The sequence below is a fragment of the Lepidochelys kempii genome, chromosome 18 (genome assembly GCF_965140265.1).
Source record: "Lepidochelys kempii isolate rLepKem1 chromosome 18, rLepKem1.hap2, whole genome shotgun sequence".
Taxonomy (NCBI): domain Eukaryota; kingdom Metazoa; phylum Chordata; order Testudines; family Cheloniidae; genus Lepidochelys; species Lepidochelys kempii.
The window spans coordinates 14,153,475-14,168,403 of NC_133273.1; the positions used below are offsets into that span (position 1 = coordinate 14,153,475).

The 14,929-nt window shown below is 43.5% G+C and overlaps 1 protein-coding gene across 1 annotated transcript; it reads right to left on the reverse strand.

Moving 5' to 3' along the window:
- Positions 1 to 299: 299 nt before the first annotated feature.
- RBP7 (retinol binding protein 7) lies at positions 300 to 9,334 on the reverse strand. The gene is made up of 4 exons (XM_073316871.1): positions 9,262 to 9,334; positions 5,005 to 5,183; positions 4,584 to 4,685; positions 300 to 350 (listed from the first exon to the last, which is right to left on the reverse strand). Exons 1-4 carry the CDS (start codon positions 9,332 to 9,334, stop codon positions 300 to 302), a joined length of 405 nt encoding a protein of 134 aa, XP_073172972.1.
- Positions 9,335 to 14,929: the final 5,595 nt, after the last annotated feature.

The following is a 14,929-nucleotide window of genomic DNA, read 5'->3' on the forward strand; positions in this document are numbered from 1 at the left end:
GTTAGATGGGGCTGAGTTACCTAACAGTCTCCCCTTTCTTACAGCCCCAAATAACAGCAGTGCAAGTCAGACAGGATTGTTTTCAAGTGTTTATTAACAAGAGCAGAACTGCAACACTAGTTCAAACAGTTACATCTTCTCCTGATCAGAAGTACAACAAAAACCAGACATGCCTGATCAAGAAATGCTTAGTGTTAACCTAGAGATCATGTAGAAACCCATGTACATAAAGAAATAAGTTTCAGGAGGTCTGCTCTGTACAGGTATGCTTTTCAAGGGTCAGTCAAGACTGGATTAAGTCAAGCTCTCTTGTAAATCTGTGTGCATACTTGTTCCTCACAGCACAGCTCCTAACAAGAAGGGAGAACAAATGTTATTTAACTTGTGTAACAGTCAACCTGACAGTTAGGTACTTGTGAAGTTGAATTGGTTTACAGCAAGTCATTTACAACAGTGAGCATCTTGGAGAGCTTTTGCCTTTGCTGCCAGTCTGCAACTAGTACCCACACAAGTTATACCTTACCCTGTGCTTGGCAGCAAGTTGTGGCAGGCTGGATTCCAGAACAAGAGCATGCCAGCTACTTTTGAATTGCAGTGTAAGTGCAAGATGCCCCACGTGAAGCTATTCATGCTCATTGCTATCATGCCCACTTCATCCTGCACCATGAAGCATTAATGACATTGAAGAGCATGAACAAAGTCATGCAGATGTGGTATGAATATTCTGTTCTGACTTATCTTACAAGTCTTTATCTCACCCATGCAGTCCAGGCCACTGAACAAGGTCAATGCTGGCATGAACAAGCCAGTTCTGGCTGTTGCCAGCCTTGATCTCCTTTCTACCCAGCTTTACTAGTCAGGGCTATCCAACAGGTGTTTTGCCCCCGAAGGAGTGGGGGGTCTCTGTGCTTGGTTAGATCTCATGCTAATATTTTATACCATTTATTCCTGTATAGTTGCAATAGAAAATCCAATAAGAATGCCTAGCCTGCTCCCTAAATTCATACAGATTAGCTTTCACCAAAATTCTGAGTGATGGTGTAGGTGCATTAGCCACACTTAGTTCCCTGATGTGAATTTAGAGAATCAGCAGAACTCCTTTTTGGAGGGACATGTCCTGAAGTTCACCAAAGAATGGTTTTAGTGCTACAGATATTAAGTACGTTCCCCTCTGAAGCTTGTTCTTTCCATTTCCCAGTTACAGCAATTTGTTCAACTACATTAAAGTCTCCTCCAGGGGCACCATTTCAGATTGAGGGGAGGGGGACAACTGTAACAATTATTCCAGATGCTACTTGAGCACCTTGGAGAAAAAAAAGTTTCCCCCAGATAACTTAGATACAGTGCTTCTGTCAGATAATTCCTAATTCCTATGTAAAGAAATAAAGTAAAAAATTAGAGACTCACTCAACTAATACTAACATGTTCTGACATCTTGTGTCAATTCTCTTAAGGAAGACTGGTTAGGTTTAAAGTTTTAATGTGTGTTCTTACTTAGTTACTAAATCTTGAATAGAACTGAAACGATTGTAGAAAAATCTAGATAATTTTATAGCTTTTTTTTTGTAGTTCATCAAGTTTGGAATAAATAATTTAACTTTTGGAAACATCCCACTAGGGCAGGGATGGGCAAACTTTGTGGCCCAAGGGCCACATTCAGGAATATAAGTTGTATGGTGGGCCATGAATGCTCGCAAAATTTGGGTTGGGGTGCAAGCTCTGGTTAGGGGTGGGGGCTCTAGAGTGGGGCTGGGACACGCAGGCTCTGGGGTGGGGAAATAATGCGTTTTGAGTGCAGGAGGGTGCTCCGGGCTGGGATCTAAGGGCTTGGAGGGCAGGGGGAGGGACGATTGAGGCTGGGGCACAGGGGGAGGCTCCGGGGTGCAGGCTCTGGTTAGCCTTTACCTCAAGTGGCTCCTGGAAATCAACAGCATGGCCCCCTTCTGGCTCCTACGTGGAGGCACAGCCAGGCAGCTCTGTGCACTGCCCTGTCCACAGGCACCACCACCCCCTCAGCTCCTACTGGCCATGGTTCCCAGCCAATGGGAGCTGAGGGGGTGGCACTTGGGGCAGGGGCAGCATGCAGAGTGGAGTCCTCTTGCTGCCCCTTTGTGTAGGAACTGGAGAGGGGCCCTGCTGCTGCTTCCAGGAGCCATGTGGAGCAGCCCCTGACCCTGTTCCCTTGCTGGAACAGGACAAGCCCTAGACGCTGCTCCCCAGCAGGAGCTTGAGGGCCAGATTACCGCCCATGGGCAGTAGTTTCCCCACCCCTGTAGTAGGGCAAGGGCCCATGAGTTTATGCTGCAGCTGCTTGAAGCTCTAGGGTTGTGTTACCCACTACAAAGAGAACTAGAAACTGACTTTAAACAGGAGTGAAACTGACACTGTCTAGTCGCTTTCATGTTTGTTTTTAAATGCTTGGGGTTGGCAATACTATTAATCAGCCTCACCAAAAATCATGATTGGCTTTAAAAAAATTACATGAAATAGATTTGGTGTTTTTAATTTATATTCTGCTTTGAGCCTTTAGAGTGCACTAGGGTCATATTTTGAAGCTCTCGCACACCCATAAGGGCTAGAAACTTCATTTCTCTTTAAGAAAAAAAAAAAAAAGATCACTTATCCACTTGACCCCAGGAGCTGGAGCTTTAAGGAGAACAATGATCATGAGACATGACAAAAATCATGAGTTGGCAACACTGCCTTCTGTTTAGAGGCTAGTTACTTCCCAGAAGGGTCTTAACAGCAACTCCAGTACTGTAGTGTTTTTTCTACAGGACAATGTGTAAAACTGAACACCAAGAACATTCCACATTTTAAATTTGAGGGGGGGGGGAATTGAGACTGAGGTATCTCAGGGCTACTAAACACAGGAAAGGAAAACAGTACAGGAGCTCTGGGCAGCCCTTCCTCTCGAAAGGAAGTTGGAGGGTCAAATCTTCTAGACATCAAATAAGAGTATTGCCATGGGTGCCTCCACTCAGATATCAACACCACAGTGAACAGGGGATGTCAACAACTATCCACTTTGTACTTCGATATCTGAGCCATCTTATCCAGAGTTACACATCATACATGCACTGGCTCAGGGACAACAACATCTCCACCCCCACCAGTGCCTTTGAAAATCTGGCCCTGTGTGTATCTGGGGGTGGGGGGAGGAGAAAATGGAGAAGAGAGACCAGACATTAAGTTAATAGGCGCCTATACAAGACAAAGCCCAAAATATTGGGATGGTCCCTATAAAAATTGGGGCATCTGGTCACACTAGTGTGCCCTCAATGCCCCATCTATACAATGGGCATAACAGCACTGCTCTACCTGATGTGAGGCACTCCAATACCATGGTGATGGGACCATCTAAGTACCACTAGTAGAGTGAGAATTTCTCTATATCACTGCTATCCCTTCCCTGGGTTTTGGTCCACTCTTCACCTACTCCTCCCCTGCCCTTCTCTGAATGGGAACTTGGCTCAGAGGGCTTGGCTCTCTTTCTTCTGAATCCCCTGCATTCTTTTCAATGCCTGCCCGCCCCCTGCAGAGGGATTCCTGTTTTACACGGTCATTTAACGCAGGGGTGGCCAACCTGTGGCTCTTCAGAAGTTAATATGCATCTCCTTGTATAGGCACCGATCCAAGACTGGAGCTGCAGGCACCAACTTTCCAATGTGCCAGGGGGTGCTCACTGTTCAACCTCTGGCTCTGCCACAGAGCCTGCCCCCACTCTACCCCTTCCCACTCCCTTCCTGAGCCTGCTGTGCCCTCCCTCCCCACCTCCTGCACACCACAAGCCAGCTGATCAGGAGGTATGGGGAGGGAGGGGAAGGTGCTGATTGGCAGGGCTGCTGGTGGGTGGAAGGCTCTAGGAGCAGGGGTGAAGCCGATTCGGAGGGTACTACTGATGTATTACTGTGTCTCTTTTGGCAATGTACTTTGGTAAATTCTGGCTCCTTCTCAGGCTGGCCACCCCATGCCAGACAATTCTCATGTTGCAGAGGCCACTTGGTCTTTTGAGGACCAAGGCGGGGCAGGGGGGAAGCTACCCTGAGAACTAATGGAGCAAGTGAAGAGGGTGGAAGTTGATATACATCTTTCTTCCAAGACTCATGTAATCCTTTTTGCAATGTTTAAGAGCAACTAAACTCCCTGCTTTAATATTTAGTGTTATGTTCTAAGTAGTCTTTTGTCCCTGTTGCAATACCCAGAGATTGACACCCTAACAGTAGGGTTGATAGACAAAAGTACTAACTCTAGAAGAGAAAGTTCAGGAATGCCAAGCCAAGGTACAAGATTGAGACAGAAAGTCAGATATCTTGATACTGAAATGCTTCCAAGTCACTTCAGCAATCTACTGAAGAGAAGTATCTTCTCCCAAAGATATTAGAGTCCTTGCCCTCTGTACCAAACACATGTATGTAGATTCTCCATTTTCTGGACATGTTGATGTTAGTAGCCCTAGAATCCACTGCACAGAGAATTGCATGGGAACATATCAGTAACCCAAACCACAGCAGCAGTGTAGATCCCAGTAGCCCTCATGCAGAGCCATGCAGTTAATTCAAAATCAGAATCTAGCTGAATACCAGATATAGCTGATCTCCTTCAATCCAATGAGTCCAGCCCCTGTTCTTCTTGTCTCCAGTCTGGACACAAACAAGCTTGTCATTGTCCCAGGTAACCACAGTCTGCATTTGAGAGACAGACAGACAAGTCTTAATTTTAGTCATACACCACATTCTTGTAGCCCCTCTCCCTTTCTAGGGTAAGCTGCTTCCCTGAGTTAGTGCTTCTACATCATGCTCTGTAGAAAGTGAGTTACCTTAAATCTCACATGTATACCATGGAGAGAACAAGCAGTCCCTACCCCAACCTCCCAAGAAACTTGAGGACAGTTTGAGGACAAAATTTAGGTCCCCACACTAGCATTGATCAGTTGAAGCAGTTTGGTGGATTGCCTTGTGATTTGAGCAGGTACAGCCCCCCCGTCCCTTTTTTTTTTTTAACCTTGCATTTTCTATGATCTAGGCCTTTATTGTCTTCCTCAAACGCCTCTCCAATTTTGAACTGGACAAAGTAACTTCTGAAAGCGCTGGTGGTTTGGATGGAGAATGAATCGCCTTCCTGTTCAATCACCTTCTGTGGCTTCAGCCTTTTTGCTATCTTGCGAGTTGCAAAGTCAATACCTTAGGAGAGAGAGATTTAACATCATGGATTTTTTTTTTTTTTTTGGTACCTGCCAACCTACAAGACCCAGGCTACCCTCTTAATAATGGTGCCCACAAGAGTGCTTCCCAGAGCCAGTCCAGGTTTGGGTGCTGCTCATATGGCTCTAGGTCAGAGGTACAGGAAAGCTCTCCCCCCCCCCCCCCCGGACAGTTGAAGGAAACTGTGTTTCTACCTAGTATTTTACTCTTTCACAAGCATGGGACTGCATAGTGTAGCGCAACTCCCAAGCTAGGTCGCTGGTATTTGATTAGACTGGTACAGGAGAGTTTCTCAACTAGTGGGTCACCTTACACAACTGGCAAGTCAGTGTGCCACTGCTGGCACGGGTTGTTTATTATATTGACTTTGGCTGTATTAGTACAACCTGATGGATGCTACTGCTATGGTGGAAGCTAAGGTAAAGTTTGGCCTGTACTTAGTTGTGCTGACCCAGCTGAAACGGACATCAGATGATATCTGCATGTGTAATCAAAGTCAGAATTTGGTCCTATAGAGCTTCCTAACTGGGGTACAGAGCTCTCTGTTATTGGTTTTTCTTTTGTTACAAGCAACTTCATGTCTCCCTGTCCAACAGAGTATGCAACATGGACCCACTGTTGCTTAGACACCTATTATGTAGTGTTATTTGCTCCATTAAGGACCTGTTCATCTTTTGGATGATTACCAGCATGATGATGTTTTCTCCATGCATGGAGTATTTATAATCAGTCATTAGAGGGCATGGGGCTGTCAAAACAGACACTTATGGTTTTGACAGCCAAGCCACTTAACCATTTGGTTGAGTAGTTCAAAGAATAACCTTGCATTTTTAAGGTAAACTCTGTCTGTCCTTGCCCCCTAAGCAGAGAGGGCACTATGGCTGCACATGAAGCCTTATGTTTCTTTCCCTAAGTAGTTTTAACTGTTCACATGCCAGGATCATCAGCAGGGTGATGGTTTGAGTTTAAACAATTTCCAGGGACTGCCAATTGTCGTGCAACAGCTGCTGCTAAGTAGCGAGTCTGCAAGATCTAACTCATCTCATAAGGAGCATGCGACAACTACTCAGTGGCAATTGTCACGGGCAAGGCCCTGTATCCCTGAGCTGTTAGTTCAGGACACTACACACATTAGTGTTTAAGTGCACTGGCAACGGAGACATTCAGCTCAAGGCAACACCCCAGAGAAAGTTTCTTCACATGATTTTGAAGTTAGACAAATGTTGCTACACATGACATATGGTCTGGGAGTCAAGACACAGCCTCCCAATTTCATGCTCAGAATACAAACTTAAGGCGAGAGCCACAATAAGGCTTCCATTTCCACCCTAAGTGGTGGATCTCTGCTGCCTAGGAATAGTGCAATTGGCATGGGTCACATGAAGCTCAGATAGCTTCACGTATCTGACCCACTGCTTTGGTTATATTCACCCATCACAGGCTAAAGACATGGTCCATCACCACATCTGAGATGATAAACAAAAAAACACACACAAACCCAGTAAGTCCATTAGACAGTTATGTTTATACACACCACCACTTGACAGCATAGTTGTCCCTAAGTAGCAAGAAGGGTTAACTCTGTACTAGCAGCATATATTGCTGATCACTATGCTGCTGCATTTGGTCATGTAACCTTAGATATTAGAAGCAATTTTGTTGAGAAGGAAAGAAAAATTGCAGTTTACCTTTAGCTATTTCATGGTTAAAGTTGAACTAGTGTGCTAGTATCCAGGCTTTCCTCAGCAATGTCATTCAAATTATTTTTGTGAAGGGATGTCTCATCATCCACCCTAGTCCTTGTGCTATGCTCTGGTAAACTTGCTGTTTCTAATTTTGTCACTTAATTTTTTCCAGGGTCATCCCCCCAGAAATCACAGTTGACCTTGTTTTCTTCCCCTCTCCTTGTAACCCATACTACTCAACCACTAGAAAGAGCAAACTACAGTAAAAAAAGTGAAGGAAACATCTGTTTGCAATAAAGGCAGAGAATCCTGGTAAGATTACTATGCTGCAACAACTTTCTGGAGCCATTTATTGCAAGGGTGATTTCAACAGAGTGCGAAAACCACAAACTCACTTCAGCACAACTTGGTTTAATAAGTTTTTTGGGAGCAGCCATGATATTTAAGTCAGCTGCTCCTCAATATTCTCTCTTCAGAGAGAGAGGACAAACTCCCATTCATCAAGGGGGATTCATGCAAGTTTCTACACCCCTATTTAGGCAGGTGAGCATTTATTGGAAGTTTCCCTGTAGGATAGGAAACATGTCAATAATAATATTTAATAGGCAACATGGTATTCCCACTCTGAGCTACTGAACTTCAATACAGTCTTCTTTGTGCTAGAGAGACAGATCGAGGTAAGATAGAAGATAAACCTTCTCATTGCATAATTTGTGTCCATCAAGCTTTATCTAAAAAAGGATATTTTAAAATTGATTAGACTCCCAGCCATGTGGAGAAGCAAGCAATAAAAGACACTTCTCAGTCTTCCTATGGTCATATTTTTGAGCTAATTGACTCTGGTGTAGTTTTTTATGCTGTAGAGGCTGAAAAGTCTCAGCATAGTTTATCTTGTTAACTGCAGCATATGGATTTGCATGTGGAATGATTAAGACTTGGAGAGAAGGACCATTTAATGAAGACAAGTCCGAGTCTATTAATCCTCAGAGGGGATTCAAGAACATTAGCCTCAGACCCAGGATGTGGTACTACTACAGCTAGAAGGGGATCTTTCAATATATTACCAATATTGGATAAAAACGTTTAAAGCCATTTACAACAGTAAACATCCAAAACAGTCAACCAACTGTTGACCAACACCAAGCAATATATTTGGGTGCGTAACTGTTGGCAAGAGTCAGGGCTATTCCCTACACTTCTGACGCCTTAGGAGCTTACAAAAAACCAAGTTGCTTAGTTTTGTTACAGGTTCCAAAGGGACAGCCTCCACTGGCTGTTACATTACGAAAGTATTACAGCACTGAGGCCCTTTCTAGTTCCTCTCCCACATACTCCTCATTATTGCATATAATTGGTCTGTCCCCATTCCTATCAGCAGTTCAGATGCTAGTTTCAGAAGTTAAAAAGGTTGAAAACCTCTGCTCTAGGTTCTTTCTGAGGCCCTCCCCCAACATGCTATGAAAACCTCCATGGCCCACCTGTGCCACAACAGCTGGTTTTCTGCATATAAAAGCTCAGGCTACCATAAGGGGGTAGCAAGCTGGGCAATTGCCTGGGGCCCCATACCACAGGGGCCCCTAAAAAGCTACATTGCTCAGGCTTCAGCCTTGGGTAGCGGGGCTCAGGACTTCAGCCCCATGCAGTGGGGCTGCAGCTTTCTACCCTGAACCCCAGTGAGTTGAATGCTGGCCCTGCTTGGAGGCCTCCCTAAAACCTGCTCACAGCCCCCCAGTTGAGAATCACTGACCTAGATCATTCCAGAGGAAAGAACCACTGAAGAGGGTATGCTCATCATCCTATTCAGGGTCACCACCCTGAAAGTGATTTTGCAGCAGTGGTCTGCTAGACAGGGCTTTTGCCATATTAGAGGACTGGCATTTAAACAGTCAGATGTTTAGCAACAGGGAAGGTCAAGGACATTGTCACTGACAGAGAGAGATTACCTCATAGCTTCCTTGTGGCCCTAGTAAGGATATTAAACTTAAGTGTATACTAAAAAGAGTGAGTAGACACAGCTGAAAAAATCCCTCCCTCACACTAGCAAGGGCCCATACACAAATACAGCAGCACTGTTAATTCCCGATGAGAAAGGCACCAGCTAAGGACAGATATCAAACTTCACTACAGGGAGCAAGGACACCTGAAAGTAACAGCATACTAGCTATTAGTTACATTGTACCCCCCCCCCCACCATAAACTGATCAGGCAAGCAAATGAGGGTTAGTCCCTTTCTTGATGGGGGGGGTGGTGGAAATCAGGTCCTCCTCTAAAGGAGAGGATAATTGCTCCCCCCAAGAAGGAAAACTTCAACCACCTCTAGATTTTAGCACAGTTCAAACCCCTGGGCATAGATTTCTATAATTTTCACCTACCCAAAGCCAGCATGTAACCTTCAAAGTTGTCACTGCACACAAGGTTCCAGGTACCACTAAAATCCACAGGCATGACCAGGGTATTAGAGCAAGAACCCCAAAGGGAAATGAGCACTGACCAGAGAGAAAGGACTGAGACTGTACCTATCAGCTAGGCCCCTATATGAGGGGAATTGTAGGAGAGGTTACAGCTGGCAGCCTTGCAAGTGGGGATGTGCCACTGGCCAACCAAGCGGTGGGAGAGGGGGTGGAAGTACAATTAGCTTCAGCTGGAATTGGAGGGGAACGTTCATGTTATCTGAAATCTTTGTGTGGAGCAAATGTTACTGGCCCATGAGTCACATTGGGGAAAGAGTGAATAGTTTAACCTCTTCATGGTCACTCCCTGTTTCCATCAGTTTAAGAGGGGAATCAGGGACAGATTTCATAGTTAGTGAGGGCCAGTACAGGTGCATCAGACCCAGGTTCCTGGATTGGAAACTTACATGAGTCTGGGGAAAGTTAATCTCCTTATTACAAATATGACATATGCTAACAGAGGTGCAAAGGACTGATCCTTATGCTATGCATTACCTTATATCAGGGGGAGGAAGGTGACCTCCATGCCACAGTATTAGAAACTACAGTGCACATTCCTCTTATTTCTGAATCATGACAAAAGAATTATATTAACGTCTTTCGTGGATGTCTGGATGGGAATAGAAGGCAGTATAGTGTAGTCATAGAATCATAGAATATCAGGGTTGGAAGGGACCTCAGGAGGTCATCTAGTCCAACCCCCTGCTCAAAAGCAGGACCCATACCCAATTAAATCATCCCAGCCAGGGCTTTGTCAAGCCTGACCTTAAAAACTTCTAAGGAAGGAGATTCCACCACCTCCCTAGGCAACGCATTCCAGTGTTTCACCACCCTCCTAGTGAAAAAGTTTTTCCTAATATCCAACCTGAACCTCCCCCACTGCAACTTGAGACCATTACTCCTTGTCCTGTCCTCTTCCACCACTGAGAATAGTCTAGAACCATCCTCTCTGGAACTACCTCTCAGGTAGTTGAAAGCAGCTATCAAATCCCCCCTCATTCTTCTCTTCTGCAGACTAAACAATCCCAGTTCCCTCAGCCTCTCCTCATAACTCATGTGTTCCAGACCCCTAATCATTTTTGTTGCCCTTCGCTGGACTCTCTCCAATTTATCCACATCCTTCTTGTAGTGTGGGGCCCAAAACTGGACACAGTACTCCAGATGAGGCCTCACCAATGTCGAATAGAGGGGGACGATCACGTCCCTCGATCTGCTCGCTATGCCCCTACTTATACATCCCAAAATGCCATTGGCCTTCTTGGCAACAAGGGCACACTGCTGGCTCATATCCAGCTTCTTGTCCACTGTCACCCCTAGGTCCTTTTCCTCAGGTCCTTTCCCACTTTTTCTAGTGGTTAGAGCAAAACACTGGAAGACAGAACTTCTGATTCTGGTTCCTTGCTCTACAGTGAATGACCTTGATCACGTAACCTCTGTGTTTCTCACTTTCCTCTTCTGTGTTCTGAGGTCTTTTTTATGCTGTGAATTATGTCCAAGACAACTTGGAATCCAGGTGTGTTGCCAGTGTGCACAGTGATTGCAGTAGCTTTGATCACTACTTTTCTTGCTCAGATCCTTTCCCTGTCCTCAGTCTGGGAACATTGTCAGATGCGTAGTATGTCTACTAGTCAGAGCAAGAGACCTAGATTTAATTCACAACTCTGTCACTGAATTTCTTTGTGACCGTGCCTCAGTTTCTCCATATGTGAAATGTGGATAGTAATGTCCATATCTGAAAATCACTTTAAAACTCTCAGAAATAATAACAATAATTAATAATAAAAGTACAAAGTGCTGTCTTGTATATAGATAGAAGACATGACCTGCTAGTTCTTTTATACATACAAAGCTTGATCAAGTAAAGGAAATGCACAGGGTAACATAGATATGTTGAACAATTCATTCTTGTGATCCTACATCAAATGCCACGTATGGAGGTACAGAACATAAGATCAGAGCAGAGGGTGATTTCAGTGGAGAATTTCCTCTCTTCAGTTGGAGGAAGAGGGGTAGAGTGCAAGGAATCCTTTCTCCTTATGTAGTGGGACTGTACCTTTTTCAGTAGCTAAAATAATCAGTATTCTGTGAAGCAAGTCTTTCTGCATGGAAAGGGAAATGTGAGTCCAGGCCTGTAGTAATTGACTGACCTTGGGAGAATGACAATGATGGAAGCCCTTCAAATATTTTAATTCCTTTATTTTTCTATTGTGAAGTGACCTTTCTCCACTGTGTATATAAATAAAAGCCAGGAGGCAGTATGGTCTAGCACAGTGTTTCTTTTCAAGCTATCAACTTCTTACTCAAAACAAAATGTTCATGACCACCTTATATTTACTATAGGTATAAAACATATGAATGATAATAATAAACCTGTACTATTTGTGCATGTTTTGAGACTGCTTGACCTTGCAGAATAGGGCTGTATGGGGAGCAAGATTTTCTTTATTTTAGATTGAAATTTTTATTACATCTTGCAACTCTCCTACTTCCCCCTGAGGGTCGCAGCCTATTGGTTGAGAAACTCTAGTCTAATAATCACTAGTGGATTAAGTATGAGGCTAGGAGCCCCAGAGTTCGCCAAAGATGTGTGTATGGGAAAGTCAGATCATTTTAACTGTTCTGCCTCAGTTTCCTCATCTGTAAAATGGGGATAACAATATTTTCCCTATCCCAGAGATGTGTTCTGAGGATAATTTTAGTCATGGGTGTGAGGTATTCAGATGCTACAGTGATGAGCGCCACGGAGGAACGTATAAATATCTGAAAGAAGAAAAATGATGTGGCTTTTAAACTTTAACCCAGACTATGCTGCTGTTGTAGCAAAAAATAATGGTGAAATTGACATTTATATTAATCAGAATCTTGAATGAGGAAACAGTCTCAACTACTATATTTATTTAGCTGCTGCTGAATCAATGAGTTCAGGTCAGGCTGAATTAAGAGCCAGGATTTCACAGATCTGGTTTCCAATCTCTGACCACATTTCTGGACCTAACAGTTGTGCCTACTTGACCCATGTGACCATGGAAATAGAATACTGGGATGCCAAGTCATGCTTCATGTTCTCTAGCTTATAGTGTAACTGGGAATGACACAGACAAACAATTTGTAGTTTATAAAATAGCATTTCCCGCCAGTCAAAGAGTTAAATTCTACATATAATTTATTAAGTGGTCAACGTAGGAACCAAAAAGGGCTCTGTTCTTGCTTCTTAGAAAAATAAATGTTGCATAGATGGAAGGGTTATTTTGGCATAATCCTTCCAGGCATCTCTCCCACAGTAAGGAGGATTGCATAGAAGTCATACAGAAGGCTGGATTCACATACTGAGAGGAAGAATGTGTTCATTTTACATAACAGAATGGAAATTATAAAGATATTGGTGAACTACCCAGCCATCTATACTACACACTATTGGATTGGAAGGGCATAAGGCCCAGATCCTCACTGGTATTTAGGCTCCTAACTTCCATTGATTTCCATGGAAGTTAGGAGCCTAAATACCTTAAAGGATCTGGGCCTAAAATGATATGGTGATGGGTGCTGCATAAGAACATAGACAGAAAGTTATGCTAATAGTTCAGTAGGTGGAGCTCTTCCCTTTAAATCAGTACCAAACTATCAGCCTAGGTAGCCTATTTCTCCTTGTTTTTTCCTCCCCCCCCCAGACATTCTGGTTAAACTTGGATTTAAACTTGGAAAGTGGTCAGTTTGGATGAGCTATTGCCAGCAGGAGAGTGAGTTTGTGTGTGTGTCCCCGGGAAGAAAAAAAGAAAAGAGGGGGGTGAGAAAGCCTGGATTTGTGCTGGACATGGCCCACCTTGATTACCATGCACATTGTAGGGAGAAGAAAAGGAGTACTTGTGGCACCTTAGAGACTAACCAATTTATTTGAGAGTGGTCACTTTGGATGAGCTATTACCAACAGAATAGTGAGTTTGTGTGTGTGGTTTTTGGAGGGGGGTGAGGGGGTGAGAGAACCTGGATTTGTGCAGGAAATGGCCCACCTTGATTATCATGCACATTGTGAAGAGAGTTGTCACTTTGGATGGGCTATTACCAGCAGGAGAGTGAGTTTGTGTGTGGGGGGGTGGAGGGTGAGAAAACCTGGATTTGTGCTGGAAATGGCCCAACTTGATGATCACTTTAGATAAGCTATTACCAGCAGGACAGTGGGGTGGGAGGAGGTATTGTTTCATGATCTCTGTACGTATATAATGTCTGCTGCAGTTTCCACGGTATGCATCCGATGAAGTGAGCTGGAGCTCACGAAAGCTCATGCTCAAATAAATTGGTTAGTCTCCAAGGTGCCACAAGTACTCCTTTTCTTTTAGCCTAGGTACAGAGGCTATACTGCTTGAATTGCCAGCTTTAAGATGAGACATAAAAAGTATCCTTTACAGTTGTGCTCATTAAGGATCCCATGGAACTTTTTGTAAGTATAACCCAGAGTGCTGGCCAAATTCCAATACGGGTAATTTCATTCTGCACCCTAAATTTCCCTGTAGTTTCAAAGTTCTGTACTGTTGCTGTTTCATTCCACCGCGGAGATGGTAGCATTTCAGTATTAGATAAAGTGATTTTTTTTTGAAGCAGAAAAGAATTTTATTTGCATAACACTTACAAAGAATAACCAAAAAGGAATTAAGCAGATATATTGTTTGTAAACTACTTTAAGCTTCTTCTGGATGGATGTAATGTGTAGTATAAATATAATATTCTCATAATACAGTATAGCTGAGCGCAATGAATAATTAATCTGACAAATTTAGTCTTTTTATCCCACTTGCAGCACATCTGTGAGCAGATTAGAATTCCTGTAAACGTATTTGTTATTTGAATTTATTCAGTGAACTGGATTATTTGCGTGAATACTAGATTTTCAGTATTTTGGGGGTCTTTTTGGGCTGGTCAGCATTTGAAAATTTTACTGATATAACTTTTTAGGTTGGGGGGCGATGTTTTTATTTAAATTGTTATATACTTGTATAACTCCATGTGGACACAGAGTCATGTATAGAAGTGACTTTTACTGGTGGAGTAGTTATTGCCCTGCCTGTACAGGAATAGCTTTACTGCTATAAAGTGTTTTCTAGCAAAACAGCTCTCAATTTGGCAACTCCTCTGATAGATGACATCTTTAACAGTTCAACACAACAGTGTCACATTTGGTCTGAAATCATGTTTTAACGTGGGGTCATTTTGCCCGGAGGCAAGAATGCAACCCACTGACCCATACCCACTAGCTATGAAGTGAGCTGTAGCTCACGAAAGCTTATGCTCAAATAAATTGGTTAGTCTCTAAGGTGCCACAAGTCCTCCTTTTCTTTTTAGCTACATAGCTGTTATTGTGGGGAAGGTAGCTATTCCAAAACACCCTCATGGCTAGGAAATTAATTATAAAAATGCTGCATCCTAGTCTCATTGAAGTCAACAGGAGTTTTGCCATTGATTTTATTGGGACCAAGACTGGTTAAGCAAAAGTAGAAATTGATGCTGTGTTGGTTTGTGGGTCCTAGTGGTACAATAGAAAGGAATGATCAATATTCACAATAGAACTATGACTCCAGTCCAGCAAGGTGCTCTGCAT